The sequence below is a fragment of the Gorilla gorilla genome, chromosome 2 (assembly GCF_029281585.2).
Source record: "Gorilla gorilla gorilla isolate KB3781 chromosome 2, NHGRI_mGorGor1-v2.1_pri, whole genome shotgun sequence".
Classification (NCBI taxonomy): domain Eukaryota; kingdom Metazoa; phylum Chordata; class Mammalia; order Primates; family Hominidae; genus Gorilla; species Gorilla gorilla.
Window position 1 is genome coordinate 67,398,764 of NC_086017.1, and position 21,596 is coordinate 67,420,359.

A 21,596-nucleotide genomic window follows, 5' to 3' on the forward strand; every position below is an offset into this window, starting at 1 on the left:
GTTAAGATGCATCACTAGGTTATTTATTTGAAGTTTTTCTTCTTTGTTGATGTAGACACTTATAGCTATAAATTTCTCTTTTAGTACTGCTTTCACTGTATCCCATAGGTTTTCGTATGTTGCATTTCCATTATCATTTGTTTCAAGAAAATTTTCAATTTCCTTCTTAATTTCTTCATTGACTCACTGGTCACTCAAAAGCATATTTTTTAATTTCCATCTGTTTGTATAGTTTCCAAAATTCCTCTTGTTATTGATTTCTAGTTTTATTCCATTGTGGTCAGAGAAGGTGCTTGATATTATTTCAAATTCTTTGAATGTTTTAAGTTCAATTCAAATTTTTTGAATGTTTAAGCTGGACATGAGTCACCATGCCCAGCCAGTAATAAAACTCTACACACCTTGATTTCATCCCCCTGCTTTTTAACTTTTTGTTGTTTCTATTTATATCTTATTATACTTTCTATGTCTTTTTTTTCTTGTTACAGAACAATAAACACCTTTATTACATAAGCAAATACAGAAAGGATGAGGATTTATTTGCCTTTCTGGGCCTTGATTTTCCAAAGATAAAACTCCAACTCCCAGGCCTCTAGCACATAGCCATCTGCTGGGCCACACTGTTCTGGCCTTGATGTGATACATGCCAGATGCTTGCCCTGCTGGAACTGCTCCTCCAGAAGACTGCTGATTTTGGCATTCTTTTTCCTTTCATCATATTTCTTCTAAATTTTTTTAGATTGTTTTTTGTTTAAAATCTCTTCCTCCTCAGGAGTCAGCTTGGCCCCCTTCTTGCAGCCCAGGGACAATGCATAGTGGGATTTGCACCACTGTCAGTAGAGTGTGCTGTCACTGAGCACGACGCAGTTCTTCAATAGCATCTTGGTATGGACCAGTTTGTTATTGGACACATTGTAGACAACATTGATGATCCTTGTTTTGCACCTACATCACTCTGAGCCCCAGGAGAAATTCCCCACATCCAGCCTCAAGGTACAGTATTTCTTGTTACGTCCCTGCACACAGACTGTGTGGACGCAGCAGGGGCCAATCTTGCTGTTGGCAGCGGGGCACTCCAGCTCATACTTCCACTTCTTGTGGGAGGGCTTACTCTTGCCCCTGTCTTGCAGCACTTGTGCCAGTTGTCATGAGAGAAGCCCATTGCTCGACACCTGTACTATGTCTTGAAAAATTGTTATAGTTATTGTTTTGATTGGTTCATCTTTTAATCTTTCTACTTAAGAGTAGTTTACACACCACAGTTACAGTGTTATAATATTCTGTGTTTTTTCTCTGTACTTAATATTACCAGTGAGTTTTGTACTTTCAGATGATTTCTTGCTGCTCATTAACATCCTTTTCTTTCTGATTGAAGTACCTTCTTTAGCATTTCTTGTAGGACAGGTCTGATGTTGATGAAATCCTTTAGCTTTTGTTTGTCTAGGAAAGTCTTTATTTCTCCTTCATGTTTAAAGCATATTTTTTCCAGATGCAGTAGTCTAAGGTTCCTTCAGCACTTTAAATATCTCATTCCACTTTCTCTTGGCTTGTAAGGTTTCCACTGAAGTCTGCTGCCAGACATACTGGAGTTCCATTGTATGTTATTTGTTTCTTCTGTTGCTTTTAGGATCCTTTCTTTATCTTTGAGCTTTGGGAGTTTGATTATTAAATGCCTTGAGGGGCCAGGCATGGTGGCTCACATCTGTAATCCCAGCACTTTAGGAGGCTGAGGGAGGTGGATACCTTGAGGTTAGGAGTTCGAGACCAACCTGGCCAACATGGCAAAACCCCATATCTACTAAAAATACAAAAAAATTAGCTGGGTGTGGCAGCATGTGCCTGTAATCCCAGCTACTCAGGAGGCTGGGGCAGAAGAATCACTTGAACCCAGGAGGCTGAGGTTGCAGTGAGCTGAGATCACACCACTGTACTCTAGCCTGGGCGACAGAGCAAGACTCCACTCCATCTCAAAAAAAAAAAAAAAAAGCCTTGAGGTCATCTTCTTTGGGTTAAATGTTAAATCTGCTTGGTGTTCTATAATCTTCTTGTACTTGAATGTCAGTTATCTTTTTCTAGGTTTGGGAAGTTCTCTGATATTATCTCTTTGAATAAACATTCTATCCTGTCTCTCTCTCTCTACCTCCTCTTTAAGGCCAATTACTCTTAGATTTGCCCTTTGGAGGCTATTTTCTAGATCTTGTAAGCATGTTTCATTCTTTTTTATTCTTTTTTGTCTCCTTTATGTATTTTCAAATAGCCTGTCTTCAGGTTCACCAATTCTTTCTGCTTGATCACTTCTGTAATTAAAACTGCTATTAAAAGAACGCTGATCCATTCTTCAGTATTTCAATTGCATTTTTCAACTCCAGAATTTCTGCTTGATTTTTAATTATTTCAATCTCCTTGTTAAGTTTATCTGATAAAGTTCGAAATTCTCTGTGTTATCCTGAATTTCTTTGAGTCTCCACAAAACCGCTATTTTGAATTCTCTGTCTGAAAGGTCACATATCTTTGTTTCTCCAGATTAGTTCCTGGTGCCTTATTTAGTTTGGTGAGGTCGTGTTTTTCTGGATGGTGTTGATGCTTGTAGAAGTTCTTCACTGTCTGGGCACTGAAGAGTTAGGTACTTATTGCAGTCTTCGCAGTCTGGGCTTGTTTGTGTCTGTCCTTCTTGGGAAGGCTTTCTAGGTATTTGAAGGAACTTGGGTGTCGTGATCTAAGCCATATCTGCATTAGGGGGCACCCCAAGTCCAGTAACATCATGGTTCTTGCAGACTCATACAAGTATCACCTTGTGGTCATGGATAAGATCCAGAAGCATTCTCTGGATTACCAGGCAGAAACTCTTGGTTTTTTTCCCCTTACTCTCTCCCAAACATTCAGAGCCGCTCTCTGTGTGCTGAGCTGCCTGGAGCTGGAGGTGGGATGACACAAGCACTGCTATGGCCACCACCACTCAACTGTGCTAGGTCAGATCTGAAGCCAGCATAGCACTGGGTCTTGCCCAAGACCCACTGTATCCACTACCTGGCTACCACCTATGTTCACTCAAAGCCATAGGTCTCTACAATCAGCAGGTGGTGAAGCAAGACAGGCTTCTGTCCCTCCCTTTCAGGAGGTGAGTTCCCCCAAGCCCCAGGTGGGTCCAGAGATCCCAACTGGGAGCTAGGGACTGGAGTCAAAAACCTTAGAAATCTACCTGGTGTCTTATTATACTGCTGCTGGGCTAGCACTCGAACCATGAGACTCAGTCCTTCCTACTTTTCCCTCCCCTTTCACAGGCAGAGGAGCCTCACCCCACGGCCACCAATGTTACAGGCCCATATAGATCACTGCCAGGCTACTCCCAATGTTCACTTAAGGCCCAAGGGCTCTTCAGTCAGTTTGTGGTGAATGCTGCCTGGCCTGGGACTCACCCTTCAGGGCATTGGGCTCCCCCTCTGGCCCAGGGCAGGTCCAGAAATGCCATCCAAGAGCCAAGGCCTAGAATCAGGGACCCCAAGAGCCCGCTTGGTGCTCTACCCCACTGTGCCCTACCTGCTACCTAAGATGGAAAACAAATTTCCCTTTACTTTTTCCTCTGCTTTTTTCAAGCAGATGGCATCTCTCACCATAGCCAACAGGGCTGTGAATGTGCTTGGCCTAACCTGGATAATTTCAGACAAGCCAGCATGCCTCAGAGTCTCACTCAAGGCCCACAGTGTACTACCTGAGTATTGCTGATAGTTATTCAAGGCCCAAGGGCTCTTTAGTCAGTAAGTGATGGGTCCTGCCATGACCGCGTCCTTCCCTTCAAGGCAGCAGGTTCCCTTCTGGCCAATGATGTGTCAATAAATGTAATCCAGAAGCTAGGGCCCAGAATGGGGGCCTCATGACTCTGCCTGGTGCCCTATCCTACTGTGACTGAGCTGGTATCCCAGATGCAAGACAAAATTCTCTTTGCTCTTCCCTTTCCTCTCTTCATGCGGAAGGAAGGGTCTCTTTTGGAGTGCAAACTGTGCAGCCTGGGGTTAGGGGTTAGGAAAGGAGTGGCACAAGTACTCCCTTAACAGCACCTGCTGGTGTCTCAGTAGGTCATGTGCCCCTGCAGTCCACTGGATCTGAGCTCAGCTCAGCACTAGGACTCACCTAGGAGTTGCAGTCCTTGTGGCCCAGACTGCCTTTCAAGTTTATTTAGGGCCCCAGGGTACTTTAGCACTCCATGATAAGGCTTGCCAGAAGTTAAGTTCTGACCACTGGGATGTGCGATTCCCCTCTGGCTGGGGCTGGCCTATATGCTCCCTCTGTGGGCAGGCATCACCTGAGTTCAGCTCAGTTTTGCTTTCCTCTGTGACAAGGCAGCATTGAGTTCAATGCAAAGTCTCACAGTCACTGCACTCTCCATCCCCAAGTGCACAGATTCTCTCTCCATGCCATGCTGCCACTGCTGGGATGGGGGGTAATTGGTATCAGCAATTCAAGACTCTTTCCTGCCCTCTTCAGTGCCTTTAGGTAATATGAAGTTAAAACAAGGTATTGTGAGTTCTCATCTGATTTTTTGGTTCTTATGAAGGTGTTTTTTTGTGTGTAGAAAATTGTTAAATTTTGTGTTCCTGTTGAGGGGTATGTTCAGTGGAGCCTTCTATTACACCATCTTGCTCTGTTCCCCCACCCCACCACCATGATCACTTTCTGAGGCAGCTCAATTTATTGTTAGCTAGCTTTTTTTTTTTTTTTTTTTGAGACAGAGTCTGGCCCAGTTGCCTGACTGAAGTGCAGTGGTGTGATCTCTAATCACTGCAGCCTCCGCCTCCCAGGTTCCAGTGATTCTCCTGCCTCAGCATCCCAAGTAGCTGAGATTACAGGCATATGCCACCATGCCCGGCTAATTTTTGTATTTTTAGTAGAGACGGGGTTTCACCATATTGGATAGTCTGGTCTCGAACTCCTGACCTCTGGTGATCCACCCGCCTTGGCCTCCCAAAGTGCTGGGATTACAGGTGTGAGTCACTATGCCTGGCCAGTTAGCTCATATTCTTAGAAACAAATTTCTTATATTGAGCTGTATGTTTGTAACTTCTAGTCTCTGAAGCTATACAGAAAAAAGTCATATTCTTTGTCCATGTTTACTTATCTGGTTCCTTTAATTATTCCTGTCAATGAATTACTGTTTATTATGAGTTTATTATGTTTTAGGCATAGGCTTAAGATCTTCATATGTATTTAATTCTCACAACATTCCTAAAACATACACACTATTTCTATCTCCATATTACCGATAGGAACATGAAGATAAATTAGGTAACTTGCCAAATTCACATGGCTAATAAGCTGCAGAGATGGTATATGAACTCAGGCCTGATTGATGGCAGAGCCTATAGTCTAATTAAGTGAATCAGCTTCCTTCAAATTTCCTCACTCTCCTCTTGCTATGGTTTAAATGTGTCCCCCAAAAGTTCACGTGTTGGAAACTTAATGCCTCTGTCCTCATGAATGAATTAATGGGTTAATGAGGGCTGTGCCCTCATGATTGGATCAATGTCACTATCAAAGAAGTGGGCTCATTATCATTGGAATGGCTTTGTTATAAAAGCAAGCTCTCTCTGACTGTCTTGCCCTCTCACCATGTGATGCTTTCCACCACGTTATCACTCAGCAAGAAGGCCCTTACAAGATGTCAGCACTATGCTCTTGAACCTCCCAGTCTCTAGAACTGTGAGCTAAATAAACCTCTATTTTTTTTATATTTTATTTTATTTTATTTTATTTTTTTATTTTTAAGACAGAGTTTTGCTCTTGTTGCCCAGGCTGGAATGCAATGGCATGATCTTGGCTCACCACAACCTCCGCCTCCCGGGTTCAAGTGATTCTCCTGCCTCAGCCTCCCGAGTAGCTGGGATTACAGGCATGCGCCACCGCACCTGGCTAATTTTGTATTTTTAGTAGAGATGGGGTTTCTCCATGTTGGTCAGGCTGGTCTCGAACTCCCAACCTCAGGTGATCCTCCTGCCTTGGCCTCCCAAAGTGCTGGGATTACAGGCGTGAGCCACCACACCCAAATTTTTTTTTTTTTTTTGAGACAGAGTCTAGCTCTATTGCCCAGCTGGAGTGCAGTGGCTCAATCTCGGCTCACTGTAACCTCTGCCTCCCAGGTTCAAGTGATTCTCCTGCCTCAGCCACCTGAGTCGCTGGGATTACAGGCACCCGCCACCATGCTTGGCTAATTTTTGTATTTTTAATAGAGATGGGGTTTCACTGTGTTGGCCAGGCTGGTCTCGAACTCCTGACCTTGTGATCTGCCCACCTTGGCCTCCCAAAGTGCTGGGATTACAAGCATGAGCCACCACGCCTGGCCTAAACCTCTATTCTTTATAAATTATCCAGTCTGTAGTATTCAGTTATAGCAATAAAAAATAGACTAGGATACTTCTGTAGCTATTCCAGTTTATCAATGTCCCTCTTTTTATTTTTATTTTATATGGAACACCTCACAAATTTGTATGTCATCTTTGCGCAGACACCTTACTAATCTTCCCTGTATTGTTCCAATTTTTGTGCATGTGCTGCCAAAGTGAGCACTCAAAGTCCCTCTTAAAGTGTGATCCCAGAATTCCATATGTTTGACCAGTGCAGAGTGAAAATTTTCTCTCCCATTTCCTAGACATGCTACATTTATTAAAGTATCCTAAAACTGAATTAGCCTTTTTGAGCAGCCTCATTTCCCTGTTCAATCTTACTAAGCCTGTACTAAACTAAAACTCCTAAGACTTTCTCACATGAAGTAGAAAATGTGCCTGGATATCCTCCTCCTTTCTTTGTTAATCTTCAAGATGTTGGCCAGGCTTCCCTTCATCCATCATTTCTCCCTAAAAAGTCTAGCTCTCAGTGATTGCTACTTCCAAGGAATTTACCTTATACTTTGGTATGCTAGTTGGCACTAGTCATAGTTAGCCCTGCACTGTAATTATCCCAACATAAATATGCCTGACTTCCTGTTCTTTATATATAAATGCCACCCTTTAACATAGCAACAATTTCTGGAGCATGTTTTCTCCTACTGGCTATAAATAAAAAGAGCTGGGAAGAACACACAAGTGAGCCTTTTCACTACCTGACTGTTTTTGATTTGTATATTAGCGATTATAAACAGGCCAGGTACAGTGGCTCCCAGCACTTTGGGAGGCCAAGGCAGGTAGATCGCCTGAGTTCAAGACCAGCCTGGGCAACATGGTGAGACCTCATCTCTACAGAAAAATACAAAAATTAGCCGGGTTTGGTGGCACACACCTGTAGTCCCAGCCACTCAGGAGGCTGAGGTGGGAGGATTGCTTGAGCCAGGAAGGCAGAGGTTGCAGTGAACAGAGATCGCACCACTGCCCTCCAGCCTGGGCAAAAGAGTGAGACCTTGTCTCAGAAAAAAAAGGGAGGGGGCGGCAAAAACATGAATAATCATAGCTAAACTAAAAAATTTTGTAATAAAATCAAATAAATAAATAAAAACTTGATAATTTCAAATGACTGGGTGAGAAACCACATGCAGTAAAGGAGAGAAACTGGCTTGAATCAAGAGATGAGGTAGTAGCTAAGGAAGAAGGCAGGCTCATTCTTGAGACTCTGGAAAGCTACAAAATGTTACTGGCTCAGCCAAGCATTCCCAGGGACTGGTCCTAGTAGGGGGTCCACTTCTGCCCATGACTCTTTACATCCTACCTCACCCCAGGAACTCCCTCTATCCACAGACTTCACTCCACCTTTGAAAAAGAGAAGTCTGCGCTCCTATCATCTAACAGGTGCAGATAGCAAGGGGATGGAGAATCCCAAAGTCCATGGCCACCCAGAAAGATATGTTTCCAGTTTTTTTTTAAAAACCTTTAATTTTATCAGGTATTTTTTAAAAAATGGTTTCTGAAAGTTTTTTGTTTTTTTTTTGAGACAGAGTCTTGCTCTGTCGCCAGGCTGGAGTGCAGTGGCGTGATCTTGGCTCACTGCAACCTCTGCCTCCAGGGTTCAAGTGATTCTCCTGCCTCAGCCTCCCGAGTAGCTAGGACTACAGGCATGCACTACCACGCCCAGCTAATTTTTGTATTTTTAGTAGAGATGGTGTTTCACCATGTTGGCCAGGATGGTCTCGATCTCCTGACCTCATGATCCGCCCGCCTTGGCCTCCCAAAGTGCTGGGATTACAGACGCGAGCCACCACGCCCGGCTGAAAGTTTTTGCATTAGACCTTTGGACAGCTAAAAATGAGTTTGAAATCCAAGGAGAATAAACCAAATATACTTAAAGTTTTTGAAAGTAGCGAAAAGAAACACACACAAGATAGTTTTCAAAGAATGAGCTTATTAATAAGGAGAAGGAAAAAAATGAAGTGGAATTCAGTAAGAGGTAAAGTTTAGCAAAGTGAGCGCTGACTGAAGTAACATTTTTTTTCTTTTAAATGAACCTAACATTGTGAACATATCCAGGAAAAATAAAACAAAACCAATAATTCAAAATGCATTTTTCCCAAATAAATGCATAGCAATTCTAATCTCAGTATTAATACAGCACTATGCTTCAGGTAATTTTGAGGCAGTATTTTTAAATTAAGCACCAAAATAAAAGTTGTACTACTTACAGATCTGGATAAAGCACAATAAGGCAAGGTTCTTCCCTAAAAATTCATTCATCCCTTCATTCATTCATCAACAATAACATGCCAAACCCTGTGATTTGTGTTGAGATCCCTCTCCTTAAGCATGTCAAAGTGGAGAAGACAAGAAAGAAAATAAAAGTACATTGTGTTATAACATACTCTGTGCTTATCACATCCTGCTCTTCTGCTTTTCCTCCTACCTTACCAGTTATACTTACACTACCTGCTGGTTGACTTTTCTCCACACATCTAACCTTTTGCCCTAGGCCTTTGCCTTTCTCAGTTCACTTGCTCACTTGCGCTCTCTCCCGTGTTCTCTCTTGCCTAACTCTTGCTCTCGCTCTCTGTGTGATTCCAACAATTCCCTATAGCTTTAAAAATCATCTACATGCTGGTGACTCCCAAATTTTTACATCTCCAGCCTAGACTTCTTCTCTTATATATCCAACTGCTATTAATGTATTTCCCTTTAAATGTTATACGGCACTTAAGCTCCAAAAGAGAATTATTGCTTTTTACCCCCCACCTCCTGGACTTCCTCAATTCTCTATAAATGGTACTACTATCCACCTAGCTACCAAAGCTAACCCAACAGCCAATCCTACTGATTCTGCCTCTGACACACATCTCTTGTAAACCTACTTTCCTCCTCCACTGTCTCCAGCCTTATCCAAACCACCATAAGTTCTCATCTATGCTACTGTAGTGGCATCCTCCCTGGTCTCTTTGTGTCCCCCTATTCCTGCCCTCTTCCTCTCCACCTCAGTCTATTCTTAATAGCCAGAGTGATATCTTTTAAATGTAAATCAGGTTTCATGTCACTTCCTTGTTTGAAACATTTCAGTAGTTTCCACTGGACTTAAAAATAAAATCTGAATTCTTTGTCATGGCCGACAAGGCCCTACAGTATCTGCTCCCACCTCCCTCTCCATCTTCACCTGATACTACCCTTCCCCAGGTTCATGATACTCTAGAGATGTTGGTCTTTGTCAGTTCCTAGAATGTACTGAAAGTATTCATATTTCAGGGATTTCATGCTTGCTATCCCCTTTGCTAGAGAGCTTTTCTCATGTTTACTTAGATGACAGTCTTCTTCTCATTCTCTGGATCTCTCCTTACATATTACCTCCACAGGCCTTTCCTGTGGTGCCCCTGGGAATATCTTCTCTCTATCCCACTGTCTTATTTCTTTCCTTTTCCTTTTTTTTTTTTTTTTTTTGAGATGGAGTCTTGCTCTGTCACCCAGGCTGGAGTGCAGTGGCACGATCTTGGCTCACTGCAACCTCCGCCTCCCAGGTTCAAGTGTTTCTCCTGCCTCAGCCTCCCGAGTAGCTGGGACTACAGGTGCCTGCCACCATGCCCGGCTAATTTTTTGTATTTTTTTTAGTAGAGACAGGGTTTCACTGTGTTAGCCAGGATGGTCTTGATCTTCTGACCTTGTGATCCGCCCGCCTCAGCCTCCCAAAGTGCTGGGATTACAGGAGTGAGCCACTGTGCCCGGCCCCACTGTCTTATTTCTTCGTAGCATCTATCATCATCTAAAAGGTTAACATGCCTTTTTTGTTTTTTACATGTTTACTATCTGTTTCCTCTCACTAGCATACAAACAAAGACACAATCCTTTCTGTTGTGTTTTCTTTTTTCTTTTTTTTGAGATGGAGTCTCGCTCTGTTGCCAGGCTGGAGTGCAATGGCTCGATCTCAGTTCACTGTAACCTCCACCTCCCCGGTTCAAGCTATTCTCATGTCTCAGCCTCCCCAGTAGCTGGGATTACAGACGCCCGCCAACACGCCTGGCTAATTTTTGTATTTTCAGTAGAGACAGGGTTTCGCCATGTTGGTCAGGTTGGCCTCGTACTCCTGACCTCAGGTGACTCACCTGCCTCAGCCTCCCAAAGTGCTGGGATTACAGGTGTAAGCCACCGTCTGTTGTGTTTTCTATGGTCTCCTCAGTAACAAGTATCTGTGTAACAGCAGATACTTACTATCTGCTAAATAAACTGTTGTGAGAGAAATGCGTGCAGGAGAGGGGTTAGGAGAAGGCTTTCTAGAGGAGGTGGTCCATAAACTAAACCTGGAAGAACTAGGATAAATATTCGGGCAGACGGTGCAGTGACGGAAATTGCAGAGCATATCTCTAAACTGTGAAAAATACAGTATATTTGTGAAACTGCAAGTAGTTCAACATGATAATGCAAGATAATGAAAAGTCATGGAGTAAAAACAATCTAGGCCTGACGCAGTGGCTCATGCCTGTAATTCCAGCACTTTGGGAGGCCAAGGCAGATGGATCACTTAAGCCCAGGAATTTGAGACCAGACTGGGCAACATGGCGAAACCGTGTCTCTTCAAAAATACAAAAAATTAGCCAGGTGTGGTGGTGTACGCCTGTAGTCCCAGCCACTTGAGAGGCTAAGATGGGAGGATCACGAGAGTCCAGGAGGTTGAGGCTCCAGTGAGCTGAGATCGTGCCACTATACTCCAGCCTGGATGACAGAGCAAGACCCTGTCTCAAAAAGAAAAAAAAAGGAACAATGTATAATTCCTAGAGAACTCCCTTCTCTACTCTAAATCTACTGAAACACTGAATAGAATCTTAGGAATGAAGGAGGAATGCATCTCTCCCCCACCCCCTTTTTTTTTTTGAGATGGAGTCTTATTTTGTCACGCAGGCTGGAGTGCAGTGGTGTGATCTCAGCTCACTGCAACCTCCCCATCCCAGGTTCAAGAGATTCTCCTGCCTCCGCCTCCTGAGTAGCTGGGATTACAGGCACCTGCCACCACGCCGAGCTAATTTTTTGTATTTTTAGTAGAGATGGGTTTCACCATGTTGTCCAGGCTGGTCTTGAACTCCTGACCTCAGGTAACCCATCCACCTCAGCCTCCCAAAGTGGTAGGATTACAGGTGTGAGCCACTGCACCCGGCCTCTCTTTTTCTTTTAAGACTATTTTTGTCTGCTTGTTTGAGATAGGGTCTCATTCCATTGCTCATTGCTGGGAGTGCAATGATGCCATCACATCTTGCACACTACAGCTTTGACCTCCTGGGCTCAACCAATACTCCTGCCTCTGCCTCCCAAGTAGTTAGGACCACAGGCATGCCCCACCACATCTGGCTAATTTTTTTTTTTTTGTAGCGATGAGGGTCTCACTACCTTGCTCAGACTCATCTCAAATTCCTGGGCTCAAGCAATCCTCCCACTGTGGCCTCCCAAAATGCTGAGATTACAGGCATGTCATCTTTTTTTTTTTTCTGTCTAAGTCTTGAATACTTAAGCATCTCTAATAGTACATATACTGATATTAGTTTATATACCCTATAAATGTATATTTAAATATGAGTAAATTATTGCTGGACTAATACAAATGTAAATCTAAAGAAGTTATATGATTAATAGACCTGTTTAATTGTAAGGAAAGTAAAATTAGCAAAAATTAAAATTATTAAATTGGCAATGATACTTAGCTGCAAAAAAATGTTTTTAAATAAGGCCGACCAAGAAAGGAAAGAGAATGTAGAAAGGGAAACAGAAATCCACCAAAGAGAAAACCTCATTTTATAGTTTAAGTGTTGGCTTGGAATTTCGTAAATGAAATCCATGTATTTTTCTTTTTATTTATCCCTAGAAACCAGCAGAATCGGGTGTCTAGGAAATTCTCAGTAACTGTCTAATTGAACTGAACCAACCTCATCACAGCCTTTGGCAGCAGGTACCCAAATTAGTTTTAATTTCCACTAAATTGGCGGGGGCGGTGAGTAGGATGTCGAACTCTGTTTCCTTTTGTAGCAAAAAAATTTCAAATATAAGTAGTTTCAAGATATTTTATTAAGTATTTGTTCAAATTGTAGAGGTTCAGTTATTTGATTTTACTTTCAGGGACCAGTATGGTTATAATATATTGAAAGGAGGAATAATGTGGTGCTTAAAGAATGTGAACTTTAGAACCAGACCAACCAGGTCCAAATCCCAGCTGTGCAACCTTAGGCAAGTTACTTAACTTCTCTATACCTCAGTTTACTCATCTAAACAATGGAGCTAACAATAGTACCTACCTTATAGGATTGTTGTAAGAAGTATAGGCGATAAGAACAATGTTTGTCAGTGTACAGTGTATAATATTTGCTACCATTACAATTACTTTTCAATTGTTTTTCTAATTAACTTGAAAATAGTATTTTACCCATGAACAACCTCCACAGTTAAAACTTTTTATAAGAATATGAACACTAATCATTTTACTTGAATTCCAAGCAAGAATTATCTACTAATATGCTACTTACACTAACTGATTAATTTTCTGCTGCTGCTCCTTGGATCTTCTGTATTTTAGCAGCTTACTTTGTGTTGGTGTATCAACGCCTATGTTTTCTGGAAGATGGACAATGGGGGGTAACTTCAAGTTCAGAGCTTCCTTTTCTGCTGCAATGGCAGCTTTGTTTGCATCTGACATCTTGATCCCCTAAAGATTAAAGTACTCTGTACTCTGAGGAGAAAAAGTCCATAAAGCCATTATTATGTCAGCAAGCCTCGATACATTCATAACATATCTAACATATCAATACCAAAAATAAAATTCTAGACACTTTTGGATCTTCCTCCCAAGTATGGGATTAGTCTAAAGAATGACAGTTGAGGTAAGTTGGTAGGGATTCCTGTTAGAACTCTAAAACTCACTTATGAAGCAATGAGCCAGTCAGTTCCCCTTCAGGGCTTGTTTCCTAATGGATGAAACTAAGGAATCGAATTAGATGCTCTGTAAATATCCCTACAGCTGTAGCATTCTGGGTGCAAAATTTTCCCGAGATGCAAACCACTACCACCACCACCACAACAAATCCAGTTGTTGAGGGATGATCCCCTTCCCAGTAAAAGCTGATATTTAACATCATTAATGGTTGTTGTTTTTTGTTTTGTTTTGTTTTGTTTTTTTTTTTTGAGACAGATTCTTGCTCTGTCGCCCAGGCTGGAGTGCAATGGCGCGATCTTGGCTCACTGCAACCTCCGCCTCCCAGGTTCAAGTGGTTCTCCTGCTTCAGCCTCCCGAGTAGCTAGGACTACAGGTGCGCAACCACGCCCAGCTACTTTTGTGTGTTTTTAGTAGAGACAGGGTTTCACCATGTTGGCCAGGCTGGTCTCGAACTCCTGACCTCAGATGATTTCCCGCCTCGGTCCCCCAAAGTCCTGAGATTACAGGCGTGAGCCACCGCCCCCAGCCAATCATTAATATTTTTAAACATCAGTATGATATCTTAGTCTTGCTGTCTTCCAAGAAAGTGATGCTATGATCAAGCAAAAAATAGGCATACTTGATGCATGGCAAATATAAAATGTCATGTAAATGCTCAAAAATTTTACTGTGGGCCAGGCGCGGTGGCTCACGCCTGTAATCCCAGCACTTTGGGAGGCTGAGGCGGGCGGATCACCTCAGGTCGGGAGTTCGAGCCCAGCCTGGCCAACATGGTGAAACTCCATCTCTACTAAAAATACAAAAATTAGCTGGGAGTGGTGGCAGGCGCCTGTAATCCCAGCTACTCAGGAGGCTGAGGCACAAGAATCGCTTGAACCTGGGAGGCAGAGGTTGCAGTGAGCTGAGATCCCGCTACCGCACTTCAGCCTGGGCGATAAAGCGAGACTCCGTCTCAAAAAAAATTGTACTGTGATAACAACTATATTTGCCATGAATGCCTACAGGATTTGGAGATTCCTGCCTTGAAAGAGTGTTTAAGTTGGCACCCAAATCGCGATACCTGCCCTGGGAGAGAAAGGAAGAGAAAAGCAGAGAACAAGTACCTGATTGTTTCTCACTACTTCCCCGCTGCGCAGACGCCAGAGAGAGAGAGCCTCTCCTCAGGTGAAAGGCAGGGGGATAACGAGGGAGAAACCTCCGGAACGCCACCGGCTCTCAAACGAGTAGCTGGAGAAGGGCGGTCGCTGACCGGTTGGAAACAACGTCGTCGCCATGGAAACTGTGGCGGCCCCAGCCGGAGGGGCTGGGTGAAGGTTGCCTGGAGAGGCAGTTGCCAAGCTGCAAGGGGTTAGGATTACCTGTCACAACAATAATTCGTTACTCAAGTAAATGGGGTGTGAGGTTTTGTTTGTTTGTTTGTTTGTTTGTTTTAACCTAACTGCCTTTCCTTGGAAGGGGACCAGGAAATTAGAATCTTCAAACTGTGGAAAACTGCAAGACTGGAAATTTAGATCTGTTGGAAAATAGATTTATGGAAACACTCTCAGCAAGAGAATCAAGTCTTCAAGTGTCCCCTAGTGACACCCTGTAAATATTGTAACTAATCAGCAATATAATTTATCTTGCTTCTAGATTTGCTATTTGTTGACACAGCACTTTCAGGAATTCTTTGGCAAAATCAAACAGGTTAAGGTGTGTGAATTTAGTGGTATGCTGGGAGAAAGATGTGAAATTTTGCTGTTTGGAGCTGCACAATGCATACTACATCTAAATGATAATAGCCTACGAGAATACTATGTGCCAAAATTAAATTAGGGAAGTGAATACTGCTGGTGTGTTAACAGCATATTCATTCAACAAATATTTGAGCACCTTCTATGTGCCAGTTGCTACGTAATTTTTTTTTTTTTTAATGAGAGTACAGCCTACACTATTGTGTCTGGCACACAGTAGGTGCTCTAAAATGTCATTTAAGCGAGTGAATGAACAAGTAAAACTTCCTGGTAGTTTGTAAAAGCAAATTGTCTTTCTGTAGAAAATAAAATACTTGTATAAATAATGTGACTTTTTTTTTTTTTTGAGACAGAGTTTTGATCTTGTTGCCCAGGCTGGAGTGCTCACCACAACCTCCACCTCCCAGGTTCAAGTGATTGTCTTGCCTCAGCCTTCCAAGTAGTTGGGATTACAGGCATGCACCACCAAACCCGACTAATTTTTTTTTTTTTTTTTTTTTAGTAGAGACGGGGTTTCTCCATGTTGGTCAGGCTGGTCTTGAACTCCTAACTTCAGGTGATCCGCCCACCTCGGCCTCCCAAAGTGCTGGGATTACAGGCGTGAACCACTGCACCATGCCACCTTTTCTCTTGTAAACTCTAGTCCTATGGCAGATTAGACAGTTTTTTTATGTCAATTTGTTAGGGTTTATTTTTTAGAGACAGGGCTCTCGCTCTGTCACCCAGGCTGGAGTGCAGCTGGAGTGCAGCAGCACCATCATAGTGAAAGGAGTCAGCTAGCTTTTGCCTTAGGTAGATAGCAAGGGAAGGGTCCCCAGAGAACCCCCAGCCCATGGGTCAGTGCCTCATCCCCACATAACATAAAAAGCAGCCTGGGAAAAAATTCAAGCGGCAGGCACCAATAAGGGAACTAGCACAGGGTGTTGTGCCTGGAGACATGCCCATGGCTCCACAGATAGAAAAATCTCCAGCCCATTTGTACAAAAACTTGCACAGACCTCCTCCTCACTCCCATAAAGGAACAAAGAAATGCCTTTGTCCTTTGTATAGTCAATGGGCTCCCAGGGAAAAAAAAGTTTATTTTCCTTTTGTGGGTATGGGCACAGTGGGCTCCAGTAGGTTCCGGTGGGCACTCTACTTTCCTTTACTTGGATTGTAAATCCAGCTTGTAGGAATCATCACTTCAGCTCCTGATTTGTCCTGAGCCAAGGTCCAGGGCCAAACTTTCGCTTCAGTTCCTGATAGGTCCCGAGCCAAGCTAAGCAGCTTCTATGAATCATCATTTCAGCTCCTGATTAGTACCAGGCCAAGCCCCAGGGTAGCGGGGTGGGGGGAAGAAGCACATTCCTTCCCCTTCCCAGTCCATAAAAACCCTGGACCCCAGCCTCATAGGGGGCACCCCATTCAGGTCCCCCTCTCTGCTGGCAGAGAGCTTTCTTCTTTCTCTTATTAAACGTTCGTTCTAAACTAACCTTTGGGTCTGCGCTCCTTAATCATCTTGGAGGTAGGACAAATAACTCCAGGTGTTATCTCAGACAACGAGAAACTGTTACATCTTGGTGCATTGCTGAGACTACAGCAATAGCTCACTGCATCCTCAAACTCCTGGGCTCAAGGGATCCTCCCACCTTAGCCTCCTGAGTAGCTGGGACTACAGGCACACACCATGACATCGGCTAATTTTTAAAAATATTTTGTTGGGACAGTGTCTTACTATGTTGCACAGGCTTGCCTCAAACTAGTGGACTCAAGCAATCCTCCTGCTTCAGCTTCCTAAAAGTGTTGGGATTATAGGCATGAGCCACCATATCTAGCCTGAATGTCAATTTGGTTAGGCTAAACTAGAAGAACTAAAGAGAAGGCAGCAATCTTGTGTATGATATACCCACCTTCTCCCAGTCATTAATCAAACACTAATCTAGGCCTGCTGTGAGGAGATTACAGATCAATTCAAGTCCCTGGTCAATTGACATTGATCTAAGGAGATTATCCTGGGTGAGCCTGACTCAATCAGTAGAAATCCTTTTAAAAAGATTTAGGCCTGGCAAAGTGGATCAACCCTGTAATCCCAGCACCTTAGGAGGCCGAGCCAGGCAGACTGCTTGAGGGAGTTTGAGACCAGCCTGGGCAACATGGTGTAACTCTGTCTCTATTTTAAAAAATTAAAAATTAAAAAAATAATAATAAAGAGATGGGCATGCCCTGAGTCAAACTCCAAACAGCAGCTGGGTCTATAACTGCTCTCCATTTTCTGGTTCTTCCCTTCCTGACAGATAGTCTGCCCTACAGACCATGGACTTGCTTAACCAGCCCCCTCCATTGCATAAGCCAATTCTTTGTTAAAAAAAAATATATATATGTATAGACATACACACACACATATATACATATAGATATAGATATAGATATAGATATAGATGATATGTATTATATCTTACTGGGTCTGCTTCCCACTTTGAACCCTGACTGATACAATGTACGTCCTTTTTTTTTTACTTTAAAAAAGAATTTTATTATAGAGACAAAGTCTCACAATGTTGGCCAGGATGGTCTTGAACTCCTGGCCTCAAGCAATCCTCCTGCCTTGGCCTCTAGATGTGCTAGGATTACAGGTGTGAGCCACCACGCCTGGCCGATGTACATCCTTTTTAATAGCCAATGTTTCCAAAAGTGTGTTCTTTTACAAGAACAGATTCTTCTTGAGCTTATACAAATAAGTATATTGCCATAAAACAAGAATACTCATGAATAGTTTCCTAATTCTGGAGATATCAGGTAGAGAGAAAGATAAATATTTCAATTTTACTCACAAAATATACCAAAAAGTTACCAAATTGCTATAAAACTACAGATAATGCAGAGAAAAAAAGTTTTCTTAACTCTGAAAGAAAATAATAATAAAAAGCAATGTTTCAAGCAAAAAAGGCATTAAAATCATTTCAGTCCTCATCAGTTCCGTCCCATGTAATTAATTTTTGTTCTACTTGATAAATTAGCAATTTTAAGTCCAGTTTTTACCATTGGAGTTTCTAAAGTTCTTATTCGGTCCAACTGAATAATCAACAGAGGCCTGTATTCCAGAGTATGTATCAGACTTTTTATCCTTTTCATAAACCTCTTTGAAGACACAATGCTTTAGGATTTTATTTGCTTGCAAAGATCATTTAGAAAAAACATCAGAATAAAGCAATTTACTACAAACAACAAGATTTAGAATGGCTATGGTGAAAGACCTGGTAAGAGTTTACAACAATGATGCGATTGACAAGGAAATTTGTTTTTTTCTGTAGTCTATAACAAGTTTACATAGTAGCCATAATTATGACTGATAACATACAAAAAGACACATCAGACTTTTAGGAATCTCATATACTTTTTAAACACATATTAATAACATGTTCATATAAATGTAATGCAAAGGTTTCCTGTATAATTTACATATCAAATAAGCCTAATACGTCTCTCTTAGTCTTCCAGGGGCCATTCTGGGATAACCTAAGGTTAGTTTGAGGCCGAAAAGACTTAATTTAGAATTTGAAATTTGACTTTGGGAAGCCTGTCAAGTATGTCAAAGGATAAAAACACTCAATTAAAATAGAAAAGGCCAGGCTCAGTGGCTCAAACTTGTAATCCCAGCACTTTGGAAGGCCGAGGTGGAAAGATCACTTGAGCCCTGGAGTTTGAGATCAGACTGGGCAACATCAGGGGACTCTGTCTCTACAGAATATTTCTTAGCCAGGCGTTGGTGGTGTGCACTTGTGGGCCCAGCTACTTGGCAGACTGAGGGGGGAGGATCACTTGAGCCTAGGAGGTCGAGGCTGCAGTAAGCCATTACTGCACCACTGCACTCCAGCCTGGATGACAGAGTGAGACACTGTCTCAAAAAAATTTTTTTTAAATGAAAACAAACGAGGAAAGTTTTAAGACATTTGATCAAAAGAAGATCACAGGTCACTGTAAAATAACAGTTATTCATTTAGCCAAAGTAAAAATTTAAAAGATTTTACAAAGCAGTGCTCATTTCGGCAGCACATAATACTAAAACTGAAATGATACAGAAAAGATTACCATGGTGCCTGCATAAGGATGACACACAAATTTGTGAAGCATTCCATAGTTTTTTTAACAAAAGATTTTATAAAGCAAAATCCTTCACTTTTTCATAGAGAGAAGACTCAGTTTTCCAAATAATGAAAAGATCTAACAAAGAGAGCAGGGCCGGATGTAGTGGCCTGTGCCCATAATCCCAGGTACTCAGGAGGCCGAGGTGGGAGGATCACTTGAGCTCAGGAGTTCAAGGCTGCAGTGAGCTATTATGGCTGCACTTGTGAATAGCCAATGCACTCCAGCCTGGGCAACAGAGTGAGACTATGTCTATAAAAAATATTTTTAATTAAAAAATTTAATCAGGCCAGGTGCAGTGGGCCACAGCTGTAATCCCAGCACTTTAGGAGATTGAGGCAGGCAAATCACTTGAGGTCAGGAGTTCGAGACCAGCCTGGCCAACATGGTGAAACCCCGTCTCTACCAAAAAATATGAAAATTAGCCAGGCATGGTGGTGCGCACCTGTAGTCCCAGCTACTTGGGAGGCTGACATGGGAGAATCGCTTGAACCCAGGAGATGGAGGTTGCAGTGAGCCAAGATCATGCCACTGCACTCCAGCCTGGGCAACAGAGTAAGACCCAAAAAATTTTTTTAAAAATTGTTTAAAGACAGCATGAGGCACACAATCTGTATCTCTCTCTCTCTCTCTTCTTTCTTTTGCAATTTACTCAAAAAGTGAACAAAATCTTTTACTATATTTTATTTTATTTTTTGAGACAGGGTCTGGCTCTGTCACCCAGGCTGGAGTGCAATGGCGCAATCTCAGCTCACTGCAACTTCAGCCTCCCAGGCTCAAATCATCCTCCCACCTCAGCCTCCAGAGTAGCTAGGACTACAGGCATGAACCACCATGCCCAGCTAATTTTTGTATTTTTGGTAGAGACAGGGTTTTGCCATGTTGCCCAGGCTGGTCTCAAACTCCTGGGCTTATGCAATCCTTCTGCCTTGGCCTCCCAAAGTGCTGGGATTACAGGTGTGAGCCAACATACCTGGCTTACTATCTTTTATTAATACCACCAGAAAATCATGTTCGAATGAGAGAACCAAATTTAGTTTTGTATCAGTGTATTACTAAAGCAAATTTCAATAAAACCATAAGGCCAGGCATGGTGGTTCACGCCTGTAATCCCAACACTCTGGGAGGCCAAGGTGGGAAGATCTCTTGAGGCCAGGAGTGCAAGACCAGCCTAGGCAACACAGCTAACGAGACCCCATCTCTACAAAAAAAAGTTTTTTAATTAGCCAGGCATGGCTACATACCTGTAGTCCTAACCACTTGGGAGACTGAGGCAAGAGGATTGCTTGAGCCCAGAAATTTGAGATTACAAATGAACTATGATGACACCACCATACACCAGCCTGGGTCACAGATCAAGACCCTGCTTTTAAAAACAAAACAAAACAAAACAAAAACAAAACAAACAATGAATAAATAAATATTAATAATAAAACCTTATAAACAAATAGATCCAGTCTCAGTCAACTTTGACCACATAAGAAATCCATAAGCCTTTTATAAACTCTTACAGTTTTTAAACTTTTTTCTCCAACTTTTTATATCCATTTATTTTTGTGTACATTTTTCCATACATTTATTTTTATTTTTATTTTTTGAGACAGAGTCTCACTCTGCCACCCAGGCTGGAGTGCAGTGGTGCAATCTTGGCTCACTGCAACTTCCCCCTCCCGGATTCAAGCGATTCTCCTGCCTCAGCTTCCCAAGCAGCTGGGACTACAGGCACGTACCACGACGCCCAGCTAAATTTTTTTTTTTTTTTTTTTTTGTATTTTTAATAGAGATGGGGTTTCACCATTCTAGCCAGGCTAGTCTCAGAGTCCTGACCTCAGGTGATCCACCCACCCTGGCCTCCCAAAGTGCCATACATTTATTCTAAGACAATCTTTAAATAGCCTTTAATTAGGCAAAAGTTTTTCATTTTTTTCTTATTGTTTCAGTGGCTAGAAACAATTTTTTTTTTTTTTTTGAGATGGAGTCTCGCTCTGTCGCTGAGGCTGGAGTGCAGTGGCGCAATCTCGGCTCACTGCAAGCTCCGCTTCCTAGGTTCACACCATTCTCCTGCCTCAGCCTCCCGAGTAGCTGGGACTACATGCCCAGCTAATTTCTTTTGTATTTTTAGTAGAGATGGGGTTTCACCGTGTTAGCCAGGATGGCCTCGATCTCCTGACCTTGTGATCCACCCGCCTCAGTCTCCCAAAGTGCTGGGATTACAGGCGTGAGCCACCGTGCCCAGCCAAAACTTTTTAAACAAAAGCACATATACTCATGACTTAACTTTTCCTCAATAAAAAGATATGTTGTTTTTATCGTACTCGGTATACAAAATTATTTATTTATTTATTTATTTATTTATTTATTTATTGAGATGGAGTCTCGCTCTGTCGCCCAGGTTGGAGTGCAGTGGCGCGATCTCGGCTCACTGCAAGCTCCGCCTCC

At 42.5% G+C, this 21,596-nt stretch overlaps 1 protein-coding gene, 1 long non-coding RNA gene, 2 other non-coding genes and 1 pseudogene across 5 annotated transcripts in view; 2 read left to right on the forward strand and 3 right to left on the reverse strand.

Annotated features, from left to right (window-relative positions):
• The window catches only part of LOC129532659 (uncharacterized), a 36,556-nt gene extending 23,889 nt beyond the window's left edge, over nt 1-12,667 (forward strand). The window contains exons 2-3 of the long non-coding RNA XR_008678493.1: nt 12,241-12,324; nt 12,492-12,667. This is a non-coding gene — a long non-coding RNA (uncharacterized lncRNA). The remainder of the gene's footprint in view (nt 1-12,240; nt 12,325-12,491) is intronic.
• The window catches only part of DNAH12 (dynein axonemal heavy chain 12), a 257,576-nt gene extending 242,967 nt beyond the window's left edge, over nt 1-14,609 (reverse strand). For both annotated transcript variants that reach the window (XM_055383181.2, XM_004034353.5), the window contains exons 1-2: nt 14,406-14,609; nt 12,896-13,098 (exon numbers count right to left, since the gene is read on the reverse strand). In XM_055383181.2, coding sequence (XP_055239156.2) covers nt 12,896-13,065 — 170 coding nt within the window. In that variant the 5' untranslated portion in view covers nt 13,066-13,098; nt 14,406-14,609. The remainder of the gene's footprint in view (nt 1-12,895; nt 13,099-14,405) is intronic.
• LOC101125283 (small ribosomal subunit protein eS8-like) lies at nt 537-1,162 on the reverse strand (annotated as a pseudogene).
• LOC115934122 (U6 spliceosomal RNA) lies at nt 6,452-6,558 on the reverse strand. The gene has a single exon (XR_004069967.1). It is a non-coding gene; the product is annotated as a U6 spliceosomal RNA (small nuclear RNA).
• Nucleotides 14,610-19,048: 4,439 nt separating the features above from the next.
• On the forward strand, nt 19,049-19,156 carry LOC115934108 (U6 spliceosomal RNA). Its single transcript, XR_004069956.1, has one exon. It is a non-coding gene; the product is annotated as a U6 spliceosomal RNA (small nuclear RNA).
• Nucleotides 19,157-21,596: the final 2,440 nt, after the last annotated feature.